Consider the following 24,609-nt stretch of genomic DNA (forward strand, 5'->3'; position numbering starts at 1 on the left):
TTACCAATTATGTAGGACCCTGATGCATCTTAAGAATTCCTCGGAGTGATACGGAGCATCATCAGACAAGGGCAAGTAGCACCTTCCTTTAGTAGGCAAACCACACCTCCAAGAAATAGTGGATCAATCTCCATGAGCTAGCGAAGCCTCAAGAATTTACATATTATCTCAATCACATGACCAAATTACTCCCAAGGAATCCACTTAGGCTTTTGAGATGGATTCGTATTTTCATAACTGAATGGGCTGTGTTAAGTTACAAATCACGGTATCTATGAACTAACAATAGTCGTATTATTGAATACGACGTGTTTCATTCTTAGCCGCCGGCCTCGTGGACTCCGGAGTGTCACAAACAAGCGATCGGGTAGTCCGATGCTTTCGTTCAATACGATGCCAACCAAATGCCGCCGATTTTGACCATCAAGTCAACGAGACCACACAAAGTCGGTCTGCGTGCCGATTATCTCATACATACACAACAAGCTACTCTCCTCCCCCATTCCTTCTCCACTTATCCTCCCCTCTACTTGCCATGGATCTCCACTTCTTCTTCTTGCCCTTCCTCGCCCCCGGCCATATGATCCCCATGGTCGACTTAGCCGGCGTCTTCGCCGGCCGCGGCGTCAGATCCACCATCGTCACCACCACCGCCAACGTTCCCCTCATCCAGCCCACCGTCGACCTGGCCAACGCCGATGACTCCCTCCGTCATCCCATCCAGATCCTCGTCCTCTCCTTCCCGTCCTTCGAGTCCGGCATACCCCTAGGCCACGAGAACCTCCTCGCGTTCAACGACCCCGAAGTCACCCCCGAATTCATGACCGCCATCAACATGCTCGAAGATCCCTTCAAGCAACTCCTCCAAGCTCACCGTCCTGACGGCATCGTCGCAGATATTTTCTACGCTTGGGCTTCGGATGCCGCCAAAGAGTTCGGCATCCCGAGGCTCTCCTTCCACGGCTCCAACACCTTCTGCACCGTCGTGTCCGGTGCTTTGGGACGCCTCAAGTTGCATGAGAGTGAGCAGGCCTTTGATGTGCCCGGGTTACCGCATCGGTTTCAGATGACATGGTCGCAGCTCCCAGAATTCATCACGAAACCGGATGACTCAATGGAGCGGTTGGGCGATGGCTATCGCACGAGTTATGGCATGCTGGTCAACAGCTTTTACGAGTTAGAGACAGACTACATTGATTTGGTCAAGAAGGGGAGCGAGACGAAGTTATGGCACGTCGGACCACTATCCCTCCACAATCAACACGCAGAGGAGAAGGCGGCGAGAGGAAACACGACTTCGGTTAGCTCCGATGAATGCTTGACATGGTTAGACAGCAAGAGGCCGAGGTCGGTGCTCTATGTTTGCTTCGGGAGTTTAGGCCAATGCACGACTACCCAGCTGCACGAGATCGCACTGGGCCTTGAAGCTTCTGATCACCCGTTCATTTGGGTAGTGAGCAACGCCGGCGAGCCAACGGAGTGGCTGCCAGAACGGTTCAATGAGAGGGTGATCGGCGAAGGGAAAGGTCTACTAATAAAGGGATGGGCGCCGCAACTGCTGATTCTGAACCATGAGGCAGTCGGAGGGTCCGTGACGCACTGCGGATGGAACTCGTGCTTGGAAGGGATGAGCGCAGGCGTGCCGATGGTGACCTGGCCGCTGTTTGCGGAGCAATTCTTCAACGAGAAGCTGGTGGTGGACGTGCTGCGGGTCGGGATTGCGGTGGGAGCAACAGTGTGCAGCAACCGCAAGGAAAAGAGGGCGCTTGTGAAGGCAGAAGCAATAAAGAAGGCGGTGGACGAGCTGATGGGGAGCGGCGAGGAGGCAGAGAGCAGGAGGAAGAGGGCAGAGAAGCTCAAGGAGTTGGCGATCAAGGCGGTGGCAGAGGGTGGGTCCTCTCACATGGACCTCAGCTGCCTTCTGGCTGATATGGTCAACCTGAAAGCTGGTCGTGGGATTTAGCGGAAGTGTTTTCGTTTGTGTTTGCTCTTTGGGTCATTGCTGGATATTGTTGTTATTAACGTAATCTCCCTTGTATGGACTCATTTGGATGAAGTTTACATTTCAAATATAGGTTTATAAAATCACATTCATTAGTGACTAATGGTGACCGTTCTAATATTTATTGTGTTCTTTGATACATTATGATTTTTTAAATATTATAATAATAGATTTATTTCATTTCTAATTTTTTTGAATATATTCCTTTTAAATTTTAAAATCTATTAGAGTCTAATAGGATGATTGACTCATTAACTTTGTTGAGCTTGAACTGCTATTCTAAATACTTAGGTTGAAGTTAACAATAATATATCCATTAGATTCTTATAAATCATTTTTAATCTTTACATGTCAAATTTCTTATTTTATGTAGATAAAATGGAATCTTTCTTTTGACTTCTTAAAAATGAAAAAAAATATTAAATATGTAGATAAAGATATTTTTTATCTCTATTTTGATTGAGTTTCCTAAATGGATCCAAGTGAGTTGTCGTTTCATCATTTTATCAACGGATCAAATATTAAAAGTTAAATTCAAAATAAAGATAGAGTTAGTAAGAAATATATACAAAGGATCAAGATAAGAGTTAAATTCAAAATCTTTTTGTCCCTGCAAATTAAATTATGTTGCAATTATTGTTATATGAATCGAGAATTTGTACAACACCATCTTATTTGCCATCGATTTTTAAGAGGGTATTAACTTGGGTTCATCATGCAGAATCTAGGTTGAATCCTTAATTAATATTTTCATCTTCCAACACCATACATATAGAAGATAACTTGCCTATGCATCAAATATATGAATGATTACATAATATTCACATTGACCGACCACTTGGATCGATAACATAAATAATTTCATATAGGATTGGAAGCATCTCGTTAGTGATGCTAGCTAAGAATTGTAACCAAAGTGCTCATTCTTTAGCAAACTTTCTATTATTCTACAAAATTCATCTTTTGTAGTATTTTTATGATGGGAATAACAAGTTATTCAATAAATTTCTTGGAATAAAAAATTTTGTATTACCACATGAACTTAAATTAAGTCAGACAGAAAGTTAGACTAATTATAGATTATTCTCGTAATTAATTATCTTTAGCACTTCGATCCTTACACTTTCAAAAAATTATACTGAAATCTTTATACTTTTAATATTTAATTTTATTTCTCCTCATATTATTGATTTTGTTAACGAAAATACTACACATGGTAAACGGAAGTGAGGTAGAGTCACTACGTGCTCATGATAAACCCTGTGATATTTCTATCAATAGAATTAACGATGTGAAGAGAAATTAAGTTAAATACTAAGGAAAGATGAAGTGGAGCTAAAAGAGGTTAAAAAATCTGAGGGTTGAATATATAGTAAGTTATTATGTTTAATAAAATATTTTAGTTTTAAGGTTGCTCTATTTATCTCTTCTAGAATTCATCAGTTTTTTTGAAATGATCTTGAATATTAGAGAGAAGTGAGATAAATATCTTTAATGGGAACCAAGAGAGAAGTAGGAGAGATAAATTATAATCATCGATCATATAGTTATGTAGTATGATTAAGGAAATGATTAAAATTTATTTCCTTAATCATGTGAATAAATTAAAACTTTCATCAATCAATTAAATTATTAATTTATTTATTTCATAATAATGATGTGATTTTTAGAAAGTAAATAGTTCATATTTTATTTTTGTATGTGAACCATATAAAATAAATATTATATTTTTATTTTTGTGTATGAAAGTAAAATAAAAATAAATTAAAATTAAAAATTAAATTAATGCTTACATTTTAGGTAGATCTTCTCCTATATAAAAGTGGCTCTTTTCTTATTCGTCATCAAGCCTAGTAATAAGAGTGAGGATTCTCGAGGAGAGATGGAATCCTTTATTTTTTTTTTATAATCAATTGTGATTTATGTTTTAAATCTTTAATATTAGGATTGTTATAATTTTATGATACATAATAATATTTTAATTTTTTAAAAAATTATTAATAAATAATGATAATTGATTTGTGATGTTAAAATGATTAATTAAGTTATAATGGTCTCTTAAGCTTAAGTTAATCATAAGAATGATTTAATTATTAAAATTCTTATTTTTAGATTAATATAATAATTTTAATTTATTTAATTAGATATATTCATGTTTTAAAATTATGTGTAAATTTTTATTATTTAATTAATTTAAGATTATAGATTTAAATTCTTTAATTTATGGATTTGAGTTACTCTCTAATACTTTAAAATATTAAAATTTAATTTGATAAGAGGAGTTTAATGGGAGCCTAACTTAAGTTAGGTTAATCTTTCAAAACACATGTGACCATGTATAATCCAACCTTTGTGATCAAGTATAACCCAATCCATATGATAAGGTATGACTGAACCTATATGGCCAAGCATGATTCAACTCATGTGGTTAGGTATAACCCAATTCATGTATTCAGATATAACTCAAACTCATGTGCGTAGATACAACCCAACCCGCGAGTCTAAGTATGACCCAATTTAGTGATAAAGCTTAGCCAATTTGCAAAGTTAAGCTTGCTCAGCTAATGCTAGATACATCATCACTTCTCTATCCAGCTCATTATACATTAACCTAACCTATTACTTGAGACAAGCATATGCAACGGACGTGATCTAGGCTTAGGTGGGTCGATTGGTTTAGGCTAACACTATACTATATAGTCTAATTTTTTCTCTCATTTATTGGTTTGAGCTCATTAATTTACTAAATCACATAAGTTTGAACACTGGTTTAAGGTGATTTTAGACTAACTTGACTAGTTCATATATACTTAGCCTAATTAAAATCAATCAAATCTAAATTAAACCGGTCTAGAGTGATTCCAGACTTATTCTATAAAGATTTTATGTAGTTCCATTATGTCCTAATTGAGTTGAGCTTAGTTCAAGTCAATTAGACTATTTAAATTAAGTTCTGATTGATTGAGAACTATTAAGATATTGATGTTTTATGTTTTTATGATTTGATAAATTTAAAAGTTTGAATCTATCACTTGAAAATGATTATTATTTTTTAAAATTTAATATATTGACATGATTGTTAATATGTAGTATATATATTACTAGTAGTCTACATTGAAAGTGCACATTGTGAAAGGAGCTATAAACCTATCATAGTGTGGAGCCACTGATTAACATAGTCTAGTAGATCGTATATCAAACATGATTCTTTATAATATTTTATCATACTATTTTCTTAATACATGTGCGAATGAATTATCATGATTATTTATGTATCCTCATCGAGAACAAGTAAAACTCCCTAGATGCATACGCGAATGAATTATCATGATTGTTTATATTTCCCCATCAAGAACAAGTAAAGCAATTCTCTTCAATGATTCATCAGTCTATGATTAGACGGTTCATTCAATTACATACGAGGAATACACTTCTTGGTTCCTAGTTAGTAGAATACAATATAAAAATTTTTATAGTGCTTTTTTTTAAAATGCAATGCTTATATAATATATATATATATATATATATAATGATATATTCACTTAATGAAATATCAATCATAGTAAATTCAGGATATTATGCTTAAAGATTCTTTATTTGTTCCTGTAATAAAATCAAATATATTTTTAATAAAAAATTTAAATTAATAAAAATCACAATAGTAATGAAAAGTTAAAGTGACATATACAATTACTCTTGCTGCATCCTCATCCACATATACAAGTATCATTTCTAGTTATAATATCATTAATAAATATAAAAAATACATCGAATGTTTATAAAGAAATGTACTTACCTTTTCATCAATGAACCTGACATAACTTTTCTTTCCTAAAGTATGTTGTATTTTTTTTTATTTGGACTTGTTGACTTTATTTTGACGGCATCGAATCTTCCTGTGATGGATCGGGAGCCGATGACCGCCGACGACATACGATTTCTAGGAAGAAAAAAGAGAGCCTAAAAAATCCCTAAACCAAAAGGGAAAAGAAAATAAACATTATAATGAAAAAAGATTAGCATTGTCCCTTAGGATGGATGGATCAACGCACCTGGTCGATGCTGAGGATGAGTCGCCTGAGAGAGAGAGAGAGAGAGAGAGAGAGAGAGAGAGAGAGAGAGAGGGAAGAGGGGAAAAAAAAACGATCTTTCCTTATTACTACGTTGCTTAATAATCATTTATAATTATAGTTTCTAAGAAAAACGTATTAAAAGATTTAAATTAATAATTAATTTATAAATTTCAAACTATTATTAAGAAGGAGACAGTTTGGTAATTGACCTGAGTTTGTTACCTCGTATGATCAGCGATAGCTGTGATTATATATTTCCTATTAGTTTTAAAGTGTAAGATTATAAATTATTTTTAGATTTATTAAAATTATTTTTTATACATGGTAGAATAACTTAAAATATTAAAAGATTCAGATGAGGATTAACCATAGATAATATATATATTATCTACCTTATTTTTTTAAAAAAAAATTAATATATTAATTTTAATTTCATGCAAGGAGGCAATTTAATGACGGCAAAGGGTCCTTTCAGTTTTATTTATGGTGCCTCGTTCTGCAGCTAACATTCCATTCGTAAATATATCCAACCACAGGAAGTTTTTAAGATACCCAATAACTACTGCATAAAGCTGTCCTCCCTCACCCCCACGCCAACACTTCCATGCACAACTAGCCTCTCCTTGCCATGGATCTCCACGTCTTCTTCTTGCCCTTCCTCGCCCCCGGCCACATGATCCCCATGGTCGACTTAGCCCGCGTCTTCGCCGGCCGCGGCGTCAGATCCACCATCGTCACCACCGCCGCCAACGTTCCCCTCATCCAGCCCACCCTCGACCTCGCTAACGCCGACGCCTCCCTCCGCCACCCCATCCAGATCCTCGTCCTCTCCTTTCCATGCCTCGAGTCCGGCATCTCTCAAGGCTATGAGAACCTCTTCGCCTTCAACAACTCTGAAATCACCCCAGAATTCGCGACCGCCATCAACATGCTCGAAGCTCCCTTCAAGCAACTCCTCCGAGCTCACCGTCCTGACGGCATCGTCGCCGATATTTTCTACCCTTGGGCTTCCGATCTCGCCAAAGAGTTCGGCATCCCGAGGCTCGTCTTCCACGGTTCCAACACCTTCTTCACCGTCGTGTCCGGTGCTTTGAGACGCCTCAAGTTGCATGAGAATGAGGAGGCCTTTGATGTGCCCGGGTTACCACATCGGTTGCGGATGACATGGTCGCAGCTCCCAGGATTCATCACGAAACCGGATGACTTCATTGAGCGGTTGGACGATGGCTATCGCACGAGTTATGGCATGCTGGTCAACAGCTTTTACGAGTTAGAGTCAGACTACATTGATTTGGTCAAGAAGGGGAGCGAGACGAAGTTATGGCACGTCGGACCACTATCCCTCCACAATCAACTCGCAAAGGAGAAGGCGGCGAGAGGCAACACGGCTTCGATTAGCTCCGATGAATGCTTGACATGGTTAGACAGCAAGAAGCCGAGGTCGGTGCTCTATGTTTGCTTCGGGAGTTTAGGCCAATGCACGACTACGCAGCTGCACGAGATTGCACTGGGCCTTGAAGCTTCTGATCACCCGTTCATCTGGGTGGTGCGTTACGACGGCGAGCTATCGGAGTGGCTGCCCGAACGGTTCGAGGAGAGGGTGACCGGCGAAGGGAAAGGTCTCCTGATAAGGGGATGGGCGCCGCAGCTGCTGATTCTGAACCACAAGGCAGTCGGAGGATTCGTGACGCACTGCGGATGGAACTCGTGCTTGGAAGGGGTGAGCGCAGGCGTGCCGATGGCGACCTGGCCGCTGTTTGCGGAGCAATTCTTCAACGAGAAGCTGGTGGTGGAGGTGCTACGGGTCGGGATTGCCGTGGGAGCAACAGTGTGCAGCAACCACAAGGAAAAGAGGGGGCTCGTGAAGGGAGAAGCAATAAAGAAGGCGGTGGATGAGCTGATGGGGAGCGACGAGGAGGCGGAGAACAGGAGGAAGAGGGCAGAGAAGCTCAAGGAGTTGGCGAACAAGGCGGTGGAAGAGGGTGGGTCCTCTCACACGGACGTAAGCTGCCTTCTGGATGATATGGTCAACCTGAAAGATAGCCGTGGGATTTAGTGCAAGTGTTTTCGTTTGTGTTTGCACTTTGGGACATTGCTGTTTTTTTGTTGTTATTAAAGTAATCTCCTTTCTATGAATTCATTTGGATGAAGTTTACATTACAAATGTAATTTTATAAAATCACATTCATAAGTGACTAATGTTTATTGTGTTCATTGATACATTACGATTTATAAATATTATAATAATAGATTTATTTCATTTCTAATTTCTTTTTTGAATATATTTCTTTTAAGTTTTAAAATCTATTAATTGACCCATTAATTTCATTGAACATAAACTATTAGTCTAAATATTTAGATTGAGGATAATACTAATATATCTATTAGATCCGTATAAATCATTTTTAATCATTGCATGTCAGATTTCTTATTTTATGAAGATAAAATAAATTATTTCTTTTGAATTCTTAGATTAAAAATAAAAAAATATATATTAAATATGTAGATAAAGATATTTTTTATCTCTATTTTGATTGAGTTCTCATGCATTGATTCTTAAATGGATCCAAGCGAAATATTAAAAGTTAAATTCAAAATAAAAATAGAGTTAGTAAGAAATATATACAAAGGATTATAAATTTTATTAATTTTGCATTTGAACGAGTGGCTCAAGATGAAAAAAATCTTTTTGTCCATGCAAATTGAATTATGTTGCAATTATTATTATGCGAATCGAGAATTTGTACAATACCATCTTATTTGCCATCGATTTTTAAGAGGGTATTAACTTGGGTTTATCATGCAGAATCTAGGTTGAATCCTAAATTAATATTTTCATCTTCCAACACCATACATATAGAAGATAACTTGCCTATGCATCAAATATATGAATGATTACATAATATGCACATTGGCTGACCACTTGGATCGATAACATAAATAATTTCATATAGGATTGGAAGCATCTCGTTAGTGATGCTAGCTAAGAATTGTAACCAAAGTGCTCATTCTTTAGCAAACTTTCTATTATTCTACAAAATTCATCATTTGTAGTATTTTCATGATGGGAATAACAAGTTATTCAATAAATTACTTAGAATAAAAAATTTTGTATTACCACATGAACTTAAATTAAGTCAGACAAAAAGTTAGACTAATTATATATTACCCCCGAAATTAGTTATCTTTAGCATTCCGATCCCTATACTTTCAAAAGTTATATTGGGATCTTTATACTTTTAATATTTAATTTTATTGCTCCTTACATTATTGATTCTGTTAATGAAAATACCATACATGGTAAATAAAAGTGAAGTAGAGTCAATATGTTCTCAATGATAAACCCTGCGATATTTCTATCAATATAATTAACAGTGTGAAAAGAAATTGAGTTAAATATTTCACTTTCATAAATATAAAGATTTTATTGTAATTTTTTAAAATATAGAGACCAAGATACTAAAGGTAACTAATTACAAGGGATAATATATAATTATCCTCAAAAAATTTATTCAAGAGTTAAGCCTTGTATGCTTACCATAATTGTTGTATATTGCATGGGAAAAACAAAGAAAACGATAAAGCATGCTATAAATATAGTACACAATGTAAAATGAAAAAGATAAGTTGATAATATTCCAAAAAAATAAACAAGTTATGGTCTTATGTCATTTTTAGTTAATTCCAAGGCCACAAAAATGTCAATTTCACATGAATAGGTGGAAATAAAGAATTTCATGTTTCTAATTTAGAATTTAAGAATTTAAAGGTATCGAATTTTTGGGAGTTACTCCAGCAAGCAAATGAAAAATTATTCTGGGCCATTTCGATAATATTATGTTACAACAAACTTATATGAAATTGGTCATCTTGTTACGAATGTGTATATGAAGTTTGACTTATCCTAATATTGAAGTCTATTTTTATAAAAAATAATTGATATAGTTGATGAAAGAATGAGTCTTGTATGAAACTATCTTGATAGATATTAAGTGTATCTATGAATAAATCATCTTATGTGTTGTTGTAATTGTCATCCACAGGGTAAAACATTTTCCATCTTATGAAGAGAAAACACATAGTGATGTAGTTTCATAAGATCATCTATTGCTATTGTGGTTGTTGAATGCAGATTGCATATGTCGATCGTAAGATAAAATAATGTGCTTATAGTTCAGAAGGTAGAATACTCTATTTCTACGATATCACATCAGCTAAAAATAATATATTACTACGATTGTTTCCGGTTCTATTACTGTGATCGTCGAGGATATATGACTATGATTCATAAGTAAAATATATTTTTGTTATAGTGTTTGTATAAGTATTGGATGACCTTTAATATTTAAACTAAAGTGGACATATCAAAAAACTTTTGATGCTTAGGGCGAAGAGGATGCATTGGATAACTTCCAATGCTTTGCTCGAGAACGATTCATTGAGTAATTTATAATGACTAACCTTTGAAGGGCATATCAAGTAACTTTTGATACTCACCGAGCATCTTCTAATGCTAGTTAGAGGAGGGCATATGGGAAATTTTTAATGCCTTGTCCAAGGAAGATGCATCGGGACAACTTGTAATGCTTAACACAAAGACGCATTAAATAACTTATGATACTTAGTCCGAGAAATACATATAAAAAAGCTTAGGATATATCAAATAACTTTTGATACTTAGCCTAAGGAGAGTGTATTAAGTAATTTTTGGTGCTTAGCCTAGTGGATTGATAACTTGTGATACCTTGTGTAAGGAGGGTGGATCAAGGTAATTTTTGATGCTTAGCTTGAGGAGGGTCCGTTGAGCAACTTTTGATGCTTAAACAATTGAGGGTACATCAAGCAACTTTTAATGTCAAGCCTAAGGAAGATGCATCATAAGGTAACTTTCGATGCTTAGTCGAGAATGGTGCATCGACAAGTTTATGATGCTTAGTTAAAAGAGTGCCTCAAATAATATTTAATATTTTATCTTAAGAGAGCATATTAGACATATTCCAATGCTTAACCTTGGATTGAGGGATAATTAAAGATTATCCCCTTATAATTAACTACGATTAGTATTTCAATTTGTATATTTTAAATTATAGCATTGGGTCCTTATACTTATGAAAATAAAATATTTAACATCAATTCTCCCTATATCATTAACTTTATTGACAGAAAAAATCACATGTGTTATTTCATGCAAACAAATGTAAATGAAAAATAATAAAAATATAATTTTATTATCTTTTATATTATTAATTTTATATAAATTTCTCCCCTCCTCTTTCCAACCTACTCGTCCATGGCAAGCAATGGGCGAGTAGGTGCGATGGGTGGTGGGTGAGTAGAGGAGGGGAGGAGATGCGGTTCAAGGAATCGATGGAGTACGAAGTGGTGGATGTCAAGTTGGGGTTTTATAGTAATGACCATGACAACAACAAGCCCTTCGACGGTGTGCTAGGGATCTTAGCCTTTGCATTCTTGTTGGAGAGTGATAGTTTGCACCTGGACGTGATGGAGCGATGGGCAATGGACTTCGAGAAGGAGTTACAAGTGGCGGTGGACCTATCAGTGGATGAGCGGGTATGATGGGCAAGCAAATGAGGGGAGGAGGTGCAGTTCATGGAGTCGGCAGAGTACAAAGTGGCAGACATCAAAGTAGGGTTTTAAAGCAACGACCACAGCGACGATGAGCCCTTTCATGGGGTGCTGGGGATCCTTGCCCACGCATTCTCATTGAAAAAGCGATAGTCTGCATTTGGACATGATGGAGTGATGGGCAATGGACTTTGGGAAGGAGTTATATGTGGCAGTGGACCTATTAGTGGATAAGCGAGTGCAACAGGTGAGCAAAGGAGGAGAGGAGGTGCAATTCATGGAATCGGTAGAGTACGAAGTATCGGACGTCAAGATGGGGTTTTACAATGGCGACGATGAGCCATTCAATGGGGTGCTAGGGATCCTGGTCCATGCATTCTTACTAGAGAGCAACAGCCTACACCTAGGTAGAGTGGTGGGCGGTGGACTTCGAGAAAGAGGAGTTATAGATGACAGTAGACCTATCAGTGGATGAGTAGGAGCAACAGGCAAGCAAATGTGATGGGCGAGGGAGCAAGTGCAATTGATGACAAACGAGCATGTTGGAAAGAGAAGAGGACGAGAAAATCGATTAAAACAAAAATTTTATATAAAATTAATAATTTAAAAAATAATATAATTATATTTTTATTCTTTTTATTAGTATATTTTTTGTGTGTGATAACACGTGTAATTTTTTTCGTGAACAAAGTTATCAAGGTAAGAAGAATCAATGTTAAATATTTTACTTTCGTAAGTATAAAATTTTTAATATTATTTTTTAAAATATAATGATCGAGATAATAATTATAATTAATTATATGAGATAATATGTAATTATTCCTAATTTGAAGATTAAACTATCGTGGCATAGATACCGAGACATATCCCATTGCTGATGGACACTGCTCGGATCTCAGATTAACGTACGGCACTGCGACTCTCGAAATATATTTGCTGTTCCCCACGTCATCGATGCCGTCTCCAACTTTGTTTGACTCCCCCAACGTGCAACCGATGTGCTGACTATTGCCACGTCACCCCAATGTGTGCCCCTCCCACGCCGACCTATCTACTCTCTCCTTCTCTTTCCCCGCCGAACCACAACGTTCTCGTGGGCACCACAGCTGGGAACCAATGGGAGCCGAGTCTTACGTGTTTGGTCATTCACGAAGACAGGGAAGCCGCACGTCTGGAAACGCCCTCATCTCCGTGGATATGTATCCACACCAGTCTATAGCATCAAAATAATGAAGCAAACTGTTTCAAAGAACAGTATTCTTTTGTTTCTTATATGGCGGAAGTGATGCAGCAGCTGATCCCTGACCTCTTCAGCCAGGCCAGGGGACAAGTCAACCGCTCATGCGCTGGCCTCGGGAATTGGAAACTATTTTTAATGCAATCCCCGTTCCAATCTTATTTATGAACTTGCGAGTCCGCCAAGCTGATTCCAATTGAGGCTTGGAAGTCTCGTGAGTTGAGGTGAAGGATGGTGGAAGGAAGGGGAAACGCTCGGCTCCCTTCCACCTTCCTCGACCTCTCCGGCGAACTCGTCTGATCCGGTCCGTCGCCTGTTGCCCTCCGGGGCTGGTTCCATGAACGCTCGGTTGACATCCGACGGCTCCATCTTGGGTGGCACCGCCATTTCACTGCAGCAGGTCAGCCTCCCAACTTCTCTTCTCTCATTGCATTCTGTGTCTGTGTGTGGTAACGATCGAGAGTGAAGAAACGTAGATTGATCGTAGCACCACTAGTGCTTCATGCGACGGCTTCATGTAGCCTTTTCGATGCTTTGGCATCCCAAAGCGAAACTAATGTCGAGGTAAATGATAGTTATCATAATGGGGTAGATTGACATCTGGGCCGCTGCTTTCTTTCTGTGGACGCTTAGATCACCATCGAACAAGTCATTTCCTAATAGAGTGACTGTAAATGGTCAAGCATCTTTGCAGATCGTATTAAAGAAAGCCTGGCATCTGTGGCAAATGAAAAGATTGATTCGACATGGCTCCTTGTCCGATACCAAATAAATAATCACCATATCACAGTTGTCCATCTTGTCATTTTCTCCCATCTCTAGATTTATTGTCAGCCGCAGTACACTTAGAACTTGTGCACAGTGTTTACAAAAATCCAGTGTTGTTTGGGTGGACATGAGATCACAAGACACCGTGCTGCGCACTTGAGCCTCTTTGGTCGGTTGGATTGATGAAGAAGAAAAAGTGAGACATGACATACCTGATAAGAAGGTGGGAATTGCTTGTTTGAGTTGACGCCACCGTCTGTTTCCTCCTCTCCACAAAAAGCTGTTATTTAATCCAGAACTTGAAGCCGACTGTAGATCAAATTGAAGGGATAAGATTTGTGTCCTTTTGTTTATACATATCTTGATGATTAGTACAGGACAGCATATATAGGAGCTGAGTGACTTGACCAAACATAATGGCCTCTTAAAAATGAGCAACGATCCAAACGTGTTGGGGACCTACGTGAGTTCGTATCGATGAATCTCTAATGGAGTCAGACCCACCCGCTCCGCTCCCTACCAACTAGTTTATACGATCACAATACCTAATCGTGAATACTTGGGGCTGCAGCTTTGCCTCAATGGCGACTGCATGTGTTGTCTTGGTGTGATGTAGAAACCCCACCTTCAACTTCTGACCAATTACTACTGCACTCATCACCTCGATAACTTTCCCTGTTGCAAGCACGCTCAAGGCCATTAATCCACCCCCCTGCGCCACATCCTCCAAATGGCACCAACGCAGCTAAGTGGGTCAATGGCGATTTCAGGGTTGTCAGCGAGGCGTTCTATTAACTTGTACTACATGTTCCCTTCAAGGAAATATCATCGTCATGATCCCATGAAATAAAGATCGCGCTTCTGACGTCTATATATGTGACACCACAGAGCTCCATTTACTCGACGTTGAAGCAGCGCAGAAGCCGGGTCCCCTGATGGAGAGGTCGAAGAGCGAAGCGCCGACGAGGAGCCGCTTCGCTACGCCAGACGAGGCCGGAGACCACATCGAGTGCACCGGTGCGTCGTGCCGATCGTGCACCGCGGTCCTCGTCGCCGACTGCATCGCGCTGGGTTGCTGCCCCTGCGCGGTTGTGAACATGCTGGCCTTGACCTTGGTTAAGGTCCCCTGGGTGGTGTCGAGGAGATGTTTGGCAATGCTGAAGAGGAAAGGGGGGTCGCTACGCAGAAGAAGGGTAAGAGACGAGGGAGGAGAAGCGGAGAAGATGACAGAGGTGGTCATTAAGGGAAGGGAAGGGAAGAGCCTGGAGAAGATACGAGAGTGGGACGAGGAGGGCATCTGGGGAACGAGGGAGGGAGAGAACGGCCGTGGAGGTCCAAGACTCGATGCTGATAAGGTGTGGATGGAACTGTATCAGATCGGGCACTGGGGGTTCGGGAGGTTGTCCTTCTCGGGAACTCAAGGGAGGGGCAACTAGGGAAGGCGCAGGGCGGGAGTGCCCGAGATGCCCCTACCACCTCTGGTGAGTGATGATGGGTTTTGGAAGCTACTGCTACGGCAAGGCATGAGAGATGCACTGTGCCGCGTGGGGTTGTCTCTGCTTGTTTGCGCAAGGTTACAAGTCTGCGAGAGAGATGGAAATGTCCTGTTGGTTTCCCTTCTCTATCATCAGTTGCATTGCTGAGATTCCTCTCTCAGGTGCATTGATTGTGAAAAGCTGTACTGATTCTTGTGACTTGTGTGAGGTGTTACATAATCGTATTGATGCAGCCCAAATTTGATGCAGCCAATAATGGTATTATCATGTCTAAGTCTTTAATGTTTGACAACATGGAAGCTGTTTAAACATCTCTGGTCGCAGACTTGCAGAAGTTGCCAAGATGGGATTTGTCTGTCATGTCATGTGATTTTTACCGGTCCAAAATGTTCATCTGTTTCTTGTATGCTTATTTGTATGATTGTAGGGTCGTGTTCCCAAACCAGGTAAATGGTAGACCTGATCGTGAGTTTAGGGTTTATGGGTATTTCACATGTCCTTATGTCCCACTGCACAATAGATGTTCTCGTCGAAATGTAATAGATTAGCCGTATCCATGGTGTGGCAGGTAATAAATATGACGATCCTGGCCTCATCACATCGAGGCCTACACGCAGCAGAAACTTGCAGGAAGGGTAGGGGCATCATAAGGTGCCACAGTTGTAGCAGTTGATTCCATTTCCACTGTTCCACGCACCGACCTCCAACAGAGAAGAATGCAAGGGATTCAATGACTGTCACAACATCAACATCAGCACACCATTAAATTCACCATCGTCGATCTTTTCGTCAAGTTGTAGTCGAGTGTTAATAAGGTAAATCTCTATTAGGAGTTGCCTGGCAGGCATTGAGATCGATCCCCTGCATCTTCTTTCTTTTTTCGCTTGGTATATGCTGTTAAAACGAAGAGGAGGAAGAAGAAGATCAAGCTGAAGCTAAATTTGCAGTATTTTTATCGTCCTAATTTATGTACAAAGGCTTCCCTCCCTCTGGCTCGCAAAACCAACAGCGGTCAGCTCATAACACTCCATTGGCAGTCTCATATGTTGTCTTCCGGCAGGGTTAACCCTGCAAGATGGAGTATCTATCGTATCCACACCTCCTCCTCGAAGCCAACAGCCTGGAGAGCTTCCGGTTGGAGAGCTCCACCCAGGTAGGGTGGTCGGCGTGGGCGTCCCCGGATATCCTACCGGGGAGGCCAAGCTGCTGCTCTAATTCGGCCGCTTCTTGGCCGCTTCGAATGATGTGATCGTAGCAGATGTACCGACCACAAGCAGTGCTGTCCATTGCCTCGTAGACTGCTACGTGAGCCTCTGCGACCTTCTCCACGTCGATGGTGGCGAGCAACCCCTCCGTGAACAGCTGCCGAGCTCCTGCCAAAAATTACCGTGGCCTATTTAGCGAAGCTACACACGATCGAGGGATCTAATAGTGGTTGCTAACCTTTGAGGTAGGCAATGGAACTGGTAGAGTTGCGACGGCGGAAACCATGTCCGGTGACAAGGGCCGGGCAAACAGTCACCAGTTTCAAGTCCCTTCCTCGTGCCGCCCGCCATGCCGCTTTCTCTGCCATCGTCTTGCCCAGTGCCAACCATAGCTGTCAAATTGTTCCAAAGAAAGGAGTCCTTAGACAGAAACGTAGCCCTTAGGAGGTGAGTAAGCTCACATCTTACCGACAAATGTGTTACCACTCCACATAAATTGAATCTATCAGTGAGAAGGACGTTAATGAATTAGTCTAAAAGAGCCGCGATCAATGTTCATCTTTAATTAAATGAGGTGGGTGGCATTTCGTTGTATAGCCCCACCACTGCTGAATTGGCAACGATTAATTATTGGGTACTCGCCTTTCTGTCACGACATACGCTTTGATCGCTCCAGCAGTTCTCGTCGACACTGGTGGCGCGACGGCTACTACGAGTACAGGTGTTCTCTCGCCAAACACAAGCTAGAAGGGAGGAGGTGAAGACACATCTCCGGACCGATTGGGTTCTCACGCAGGCTTCAACCACCAGCTCCGCTGCTCTCACCTCCTTGTCCGCCATGTGCTTCTGTGGAGTCATAGGAACCCAAGTAAGATTGGCATTACATGCCAGAAAAGAATAATTATCTATCCTACCTCTCTCGATCATTATCTCATTACTTTCTGACCTGCAACATGCTTAGCATTCCAAAGAGAACTAGCCGCCTTCCGGACAAGAATTATTCGAGTCTAGTCCACGTTATAGAGAGCAAACAAAGCATTCATTTGCAGTCAGAAGACAGTGCAGGAATGGCACAGAGAAAAATTACTAGTTGAAAGAGCAACGAAGCAAGGGACTATATTGTATTCACTCTGCCGATTTGCTAGTGATGAGAACAGAGACTTGGAGACCCAATCAAAAGTCCTAAAAAAGGGTCGATTTGCTAGTGATAAATTGAACGTTTGCACCTACTCTCGACGATTGACGTGACGATGTAAAGGAAGCCAGGCTTGAGGCATGGAACAAGGAAAAGGGACGGCTCACCGTGTAACCAGATAGACCCCCCGGATCGACCACGCTTGAGGTATGGAACACCCCGGCGCAACCGTCGAACGCTTGGCGCAAGCTCTCCAAGTCCATCACGTCGGCCATCACCGCCCACACTCCGTCCCTGCCCATCTCGCCAAACATCTCCGTCTCCCTTAGCTTGTCGAAATCCTCTGCAAGCAAAACCCACCGGTCACGACCAGCAAGCAAATCAAGCCGGCGATGATCGGAACATTAAAGAAAGCAAAAAGCGTTAGGATATCTATCTGCATGCGCATTTCTATCATGCGTTCCGCTACATACGACCTGGTCGAGTCCATCAACCCGAATTCATGATTGTTGGGAACACCAACCAGAGACCTTTACGTCGCTGTGATGCAACAAACTATTGTCCCCTTTACTACAGTATGGACAAAGAACAATAAGACACGAATGTTAGGTCAGGTTGGATAGATACTACAGACCTCCCGGGTTCAAAATATGCGTAATTCCTAAGAAATCATTGTGTAGATAGTCAAAGAAAGCTAAATTAATGGTCCATCAGATCTGAGGGCTAATAGAAACTCGTTCCTCGAGTTCTACTAGAGGAACGAAAGTTTGGATCCATTCATAGAGTCGAACACCTACAGAGCCACATCGAGCTATTGACGGGCCCACCTAATTTTCATGTCAGGTGTCAATCACGCGTGTGCAACCCGAAGCACCCGCGGCATCTCGACGCCATAGAGAGCATCAGCATAGAGATCGACGAGGTCGACCAAAGCAAGCGGTGGGTACCCATCGAGAACGTACCGATTGATCCGGCTGATGAGAAAAAAGGGAGAGGGAGAGATTGGGGAAGAAGGCGAACCTTGGGATTGGAGGGCGAGGCGCACGGTGTAACCACGATCGAGGAGGCGGTTGACGACGGCGAAGCCGATGAAGGAGATCCCCCCGGTGACGCACACCGTCCGCGCGTCGCCACCCCCGCCGTCACCGACCACCCTCCGTCGTACGCCTCCCGGCTCCGCCTTCAGCACATCGGCCCTCCCGCTCCCCCTGCTTCGCAGGAGCGTCTCCCGCATCTCCTCGATCTCCGCCTCCAAGCTGGCCATGCTCCTCAACACCCCCATCTCCGTCGCTCCCTCCCCTCCGTTTCTTGTGTTCTTGTGAGATCGCAAGAGGCCGCAAAATATAAAAAGGGGGGATTGATACATTCACACCGCGTGGAGGTACGTCATTTGATGACGACGTTGCGGTCTGGCCGTAATGGTGCCATGATCGGGGCTAAATCGGGTGAGAATAGAATTAGGAACGGGTCTCGTCTCGGCTTCGACTCGACCCGTGTCAATCCATTTTCAACTCAACTGTCGACATTATGAAAACGTCCGAGTCCATAATATATTTTGGCATTTAGGACACATTAATTGGCCGAGAATGCAACTAGTGGGGCCACGCATCCATGTGCTTCATTTCCAATTCGGCACGCTTCAAAGGCTGATTAGGTGAGGCGGCCCCACAGAATGCTAATGTGGTCCTATTGGCGGTCGATCGAGAGACTACGCTCATGGTTTATCACTGCCATATTTGTTAGTGGAAGTTATAATGGGGTTCCACTCCGTTAGGAGCAACGCTCCACCTGCGTGACTGGGTCCCGCCATCGTCGTCATTGTACTCTCCACTCAGGTACGGAGGATAAGGGCTGACTGGGACTGCCTGGATTTTGCGATTCGCACGTCACAGGCCGCGAGGCCTGCTCGATGGTGACCGCGCATTACATGGAGGACCAGACGCTTCAAAGAGCCGGCGATTTCCCCGACTCGGTCCTAAACGCAGAGCGCCGTTTGGCCTCGTGCTGCTGCCACGCGAGGCGACCAACGACAACTCGATGCGATCTGCGCCTTCAAACAACCGACGAGGCGGACGATTTGTAGGAACACTCGAGTGGTCAGATGGTTGATAGCGGGGGAAGTCTTTCCAAGGATCTGACGACGTCGGGCATTACTGTATATTGTGACATCAATAAGTAGTACAATTGGGAAGAGGGTGTTGCAAAGCTTGGAAAGATAATAGGTTATTAATCTGTATGTGGAAGTGTACAGAAACACTCTGCTCTGCACTCTAAATACTCCTTCAAAACGCCTCTTTCTCTGCGAGGAACATCGAGGAGTCATTCTTCGCTTTCCTTCTCAACAGTTTCGAGTCCAAGTAGGTATTTATCATCACCCTATGTATGCGTACAGGAAATGCCATCCTCTCTGCACTCGAAACCAGTACGACGACAGCGTTCCTCCAGCGTCCAGAAGACGATCCAACTTCACGGGTTGCCTCCTCCTCCTCCTCGTCTAGTGCTCGGCACTGCTGTATGTCGAGTTGCTTCCGTGTTCGTGCTCATGCTCACCGGAATGGTCGTAGTCGATGCTGAAGCCCCCACTATCGAACGCCATTCTGCGCAGCTTTTGGATGTCAGCGGAGTACTGGCCAGAGTTGTAGACGGTGCTCTGGCCGAACTTGACGCCATTGGAGAGATCAGACAGGCTTCCCTCGCTATCCAATGCTCTCAGCACCTAACGCGAGAAGGAAGACGACCACTTGCATTAGAGTCGCGAGCGATGTAGGAGTGCAGATTACTGCAGGATGTAGAAACGAACACCGAGGTCGGTTACCTGCACCATTCGTGGTCGCTTGGGAGCAGAGTGACGGACGCAAGCAGCAGCTGCTTCGATCACACGTAACATATCAGCTTTTAGAAAGTTGTTCTCAAGCTTTGGGTCCACTAATTCTTCGTAGTCGCCTGTTTCAAGAGCATGAATCAAGAGTGGTCGAGCCTGTAAAAGAACACACAGTAAATGCTCATGCGCTTGATGATAAAGCCGCTGTAAGGCCAACAAACTCAGCATACCCATTCCACCAAGCTCTCGTCGCCCAAAGGCCGAGATGCATCAACAGGTTTTCGCCCGGTTATGAGTTCCAGAAGCACGACTCCAAATGAATAAACATCTGATCTATCTGTTAATTTTCCGCTCGATGCATACTCCGGTGCCAAGTACCTGAAAATAAGAGCATGAACTACATCAGCAAGGAAAGATTATGAATGTCCCAGCAAAGAAGAACAGAGCACGCACCCGAATGTTCCCATAACTCTGGTCGACACATGCGTATGTGCATCGTTTGCTAGTTTTGCCAGCCCAAAATCTGCTACCTGTAAATGCGATAGAGTAAAGAAAGATGGCATTAATGCATAGTCTACCAAAGAACAAATGAACCTGAACATTTGGAGTTAACGAAGCATTTTTACCTGCGCTTCGAAGGATTCATCCAAAAGGATATTAGCCGACTTGATGTCCCTGTGAATGATCCGAGGATGACCTACGGCAAGAAGAATCAAGAATGAAGCGGATCTGTCGTGGTGATTATAGATAAAGAGACAAGGAAACGAGGAGTAACTCACAATCTTCATGCAGGTACGCCAGTCCACGAGCAGAGCCTACAGCAATTCTCATTCGTTTGCCCCAGTCGAGAACGGGAAGTCCCTCTCCTAATAGTTAGAGATTGGGAGTTGAAGTCAAGTCGATCTCTGGGCTAAACAACCACGACAGGAAAGGAATATATCCAAGAATTTATGTACCATGCAAATGGTGGTCTAGAGTTTTATTGGAGACGAACTCGTAGACCAGCAGCCGATGTTGTTCTGCTATGCAGTAACCCACCAGAGAAACCAGATGGCGGTGGTGGACGCGGCTGATGATCTCCACTTCCGCCTTGAATTCCCTGTCGCCTTGTCCACTCCCAATCTTAAGCTGCTTCACCGCCACTTCTCTACCGTCTTGCAGCACACCCTTGTACACAGATCCGAACCCTCCCTCGCCAATATGATTCTCCCGAGAAAACCCATTCGTTATGTCCATCAGCTCTTCGTATGTAAACCATGACTTGGACCCTGCAGGATCGATCCCCTCAGCAGCACGAACCTGGCGACCATAACTCCCGTACGAGCTTTCCCCGGAAGGAGACGCTGCGTGATTGGCATCTGGATGTGGAGCTCTTCCGGCTGCTGCACCTGCCGGTCCATGGTAGCGGCCATCTACGATGAACCGATGGAAAAAATGAGAACGAGATCCAACGGGAAGGAAATCTGCGGTTACTCACTTGGTAGTGCAATTTCAGAAGGTGGACGCCTGGACTGTCCTGTTAAGCCATGCGTTCTTTTATTCTTCTTCCTTAAGACCACGAAGAAAATGGCAACTAAGGCGACTAATACTCCAGCAACAGTTATTCCGACCAATGTTACCGTTTCATGATTGCCTTGTGAATTCGATGAAGCAGCGGAAGGAGAGGAGCTTGAATTTTTGGAAGGGGAAATGTGCCGCGGAACAGTAGGTGATGGGGAATGTGAAGTAGTGTTCTTATGGATAGGTGTTACGGGTGTCGGCACGGATGGCGGAGTTGGAGTGGTAATGGTTGATGATGGTGCGGGTGCAGGTACGGACGGCGGAGTTGGAGAACTTGGTGCAGTTGCAGACACAGGAGGAGGTGGTGGTGGTCGTGATTCTTGGTTTCCAGGAGATGGAGCAACCTTTGGAGGACTAGGTGATGGCGGCACGACGACGGGTGTAGGTGGCGGCACGACGACGGGTGTAGGTGGCGGCGGAGGGGGAGATCTTGAATCCGATGGTGAGCTAACAGGAGGTGACGATGCTGGAGGAGGAGAAGCAGGAGGAGGCGGAGGCGGAGAGGTAAGAACACGTGATGGTGGTGAAGGAACGGGGGAGGCAGCTTTGGGAGGAGGAGGAGAAGGAGGAGGAGGAGGTGGAGGTGGAATTGGAGGAGGAGGGGAGGCATTTGGTGGTGGGGTATTCGGTGGTGCCAAAGTTGGCGGCGTATTCGGTGGAGGGGTGAGTGGTGATGACTCAGGCGGAGGAGATGCAGTTGAATCAGAAGGTTGTAGCGGAGGCGAATATGGTGGCGACGGGGATGGGTTTTCGGACGGAGGTGGACTCTCGGGAGGCGGCGCCGAAGCTGGTGGAGATGGCGGAGAGGTCGATGGCGGCGGAGAAGTCGCCTCCGAGGGAGGTGGAGACGTGCTAGCCGTCGAGTTAGAGCTCAGACCCTCAGGAGGTGGAGCCGAATCTGACATTTCCTCCTCTTCCTCTGTTCTCTCCTGTTGCTCCTCTCGTCCTCTCCAAACTCAACCGCGCAAAACCAATCGTTCATGCAATCCCTCCTTCTGCATGCACACGAGAAGACCAGATCATGACATCAGAGACCAAAAACCACGAGGAACACGAGTAAGATCGAAACCTTGGCAGGCTCGGCAGCGATGGGTGCAACCATGAACGCGACGACACGATCGATCTCCCAACACTGCCTCCGTTCCGGAAGCTGAAAGAACGCCGAAGGCTGATGTCTCTACATCAAAGGAGAAGAGAAGAGACGGAATCGAGGGGGACGGCAAAGATTTGGCTCCACGATTCAAGAAAGCCGGAGAAATGGCAGCGACGGGATCCAAAACCTGGGAAGGAGAGAAGGCGTGCCAAATTTGTGGGGCCAATTGCAGGGGGAGGGGAACCATCGACGGCCGCGGAGAAGAATCCGGGGAGGGCGCTCCTCTGGAGATCAGCTCGTCCGTTCGCTGCTCGGGGAATTCACGCCAAAAATAGCGCCATCAACGCCATTCGAACCATATTTTCTGCTATTTCAGTGCTCTGCTTCATAAAAATAAACTAAACGACAAAACAACACATTTGCATGGTTTGCTTAATTTTGATCTAATCCCATAATTTCTTGTGCATGCTTTTCCACAAATCTCAAAAATTTACTTTATTATATGTAGAAAATAATAGTAAATATATCATATTTACTGATCTAATCTCAAACAGCTGATTGAGGATGTCACCCACATACTCATCTAAATTTAGCTGATTGAGCCATTACTTGCAGATATAAGAGTTGGTGACAACACGAATGACAGAATTTAATCGAATATATTCTACTAATAATTTGATTTTAACGTATTATAAGCTTGCATATAAACACCACCGCATGTTCCTGTCGGATGCCTTTGGCTCGAGGATGAATGGGACAGCACGACTCGGAAGGATACAGCCAACTATACAACGCAAAGATGTCGTTACGATGAGCACACTATTTCCATCATTTGGCTCTAACCCTTCCCATTTAGCCAAGGATTGCATCTCTCGACTCCCACTTCTCTCTCTCTCTCTCTCTCTCTCTCTCATGCCTTGTGTTCATATGCATATCCTCGGATATCACCAGAAAACCCTACCTATGGCTCTGCACAATTATTTCTCTTCTTGTCAGGCACAGCTCCTGGGCTGTGGTTACTTGCTTGCATTTGAGCAGATCGATGGACTCGACTTCTGTGATCCTACGAGAAACAAAGCATTGACGGGTGAAGATCACGCAGCAGCAGTTGACATGTATCACCACTGTTGCAGGTTTTCATCTTGGTTCCTTAATCTCTGCATTCATTAGGTGCATATCTTATTATTGTCTTGAGGATCGATGGCACATCAAATGCTGCTAGCTAGGCGCAGCAGTGTACACTGATCCGGAATTACCTGATGGTTTTAAGGATCTGCATAGATATGTTCACAGAGGTATATTCTTCTCTTGTCACTTGTTTGATGAACAAGATGGATTCAATCATCACATTTACATGCTAAAGTTCAAGGAACTGTTGCACATCAGCACTGGAATTTTTCTTCTTCGGTTTTCTTGTTCTTTGTGAGATCCATGTGTAAGTGTTCAGGACCTCATATATATTGGACTCCTTTCTAATAGCTTAGTCAAGTATATATACAAGAGAAGGTTGTCCTTCACTTAATACTTATATGTTGTAATTTGAGCTTACATGATCTACTTGGGTTCAGTTCATATGTCATGTCTAATCCAGTTTGCATGTGGGAGATGTTAGAGATTAATATTTGTTGAATCA

General features: G+C 42.7%; 3 protein-coding genes, 1 long non-coding RNA gene and 1 pseudogene across 4 annotated transcripts; 3 read left to right on the forward strand and 2 right to left on the reverse strand.

Annotated features, from left to right (window-relative positions):
• Positions 1 to 468: 468 nt before the first annotated feature.
• On the forward strand, positions 469 to 2,105 carry LOC103989223 (anthocyanin 3'-O-beta-glucosyltransferase). Its single transcript, XM_009408024.3, has one exon. It carries the CDS (start codon positions 536 to 538, stop codon positions 1,961 to 1,963), a length of 1,428 nt encoding a protein of 475 aa, XP_009406299.2. The 5' UTR covers positions 469 to 535; the 3' UTR covers positions 1,964 to 2,105.
• Positions 2,106 to 6,670: 4,565 nt separating this feature from the next.
• On the forward strand, positions 6,671 to 8,131 carry LOC135613952 (anthocyanin 3'-O-beta-glucosyltransferase-like). The gene has a single exon (XM_065110951.1). The coding sequence runs from the start codon at positions 6,704 to 6,706 to the stop codon at positions 8,129 to 8,131; it is 1,428 nt and encodes a 475-aa protein (XP_064967023.1). The 5' UTR covers positions 6,671 to 6,703.
• A 4,827-nt stretch (positions 8,132 to 12,958) lies between these two features.
• On the forward strand, positions 12,959 to 15,429 carry LOC135615495 (uncharacterized). Its single transcript, XR_010488033.1, has 2 exons — positions 12,959 to 13,298; positions 14,555 to 15,429. It is a non-coding gene; the product is annotated as an uncharacterized LOC135615495 (long non-coding RNA).
• Positions 15,430 to 16,092: 663 nt separating this feature from the next.
• Positions 16,093 to 18,819, reverse strand: LOC135615494 (cinnamoyl-CoA reductase-like SNL6). Its single transcript, XM_065114070.1, has 5 exons — positions 18,523 to 18,819; positions 17,670 to 17,845; positions 17,010 to 17,213; positions 16,606 to 16,759; positions 16,093 to 16,535 (listed from the first exon to the last, which is right to left on the reverse strand). The coding sequence occupies exons 1-5, from the start codon at positions 18,782 to 18,784 to the stop codon at positions 16,225 to 16,227; spliced, it is 1,107 nt and encodes a 368-aa protein (XP_064970142.1). The 5' UTR covers positions 18,785 to 18,819; the 3' UTR covers positions 16,093 to 16,224.
• A 1,131-nt stretch (positions 18,820 to 19,950) lies between these two features.
• LOC135613954 (proline-rich receptor-like protein kinase PERK13) lies at positions 19,951 to 22,828 on the reverse strand (annotated as a pseudogene).
• Between the last annotated feature and the right edge of the window lie 1,781 nt (positions 22,829 to 24,609).

The sequence above is a fragment of the Musa acuminata genome, chromosome BXJ2-6, assembly GCF_036884655.1.
Source record: "Musa acuminata AAA Group cultivar baxijiao chromosome BXJ2-6, Cavendish_Baxijiao_AAA, whole genome shotgun sequence".
Classification (NCBI taxonomy): domain Eukaryota; kingdom Viridiplantae; phylum Streptophyta; class Magnoliopsida; order Zingiberales; family Musaceae; genus Musa; species Musa acuminata.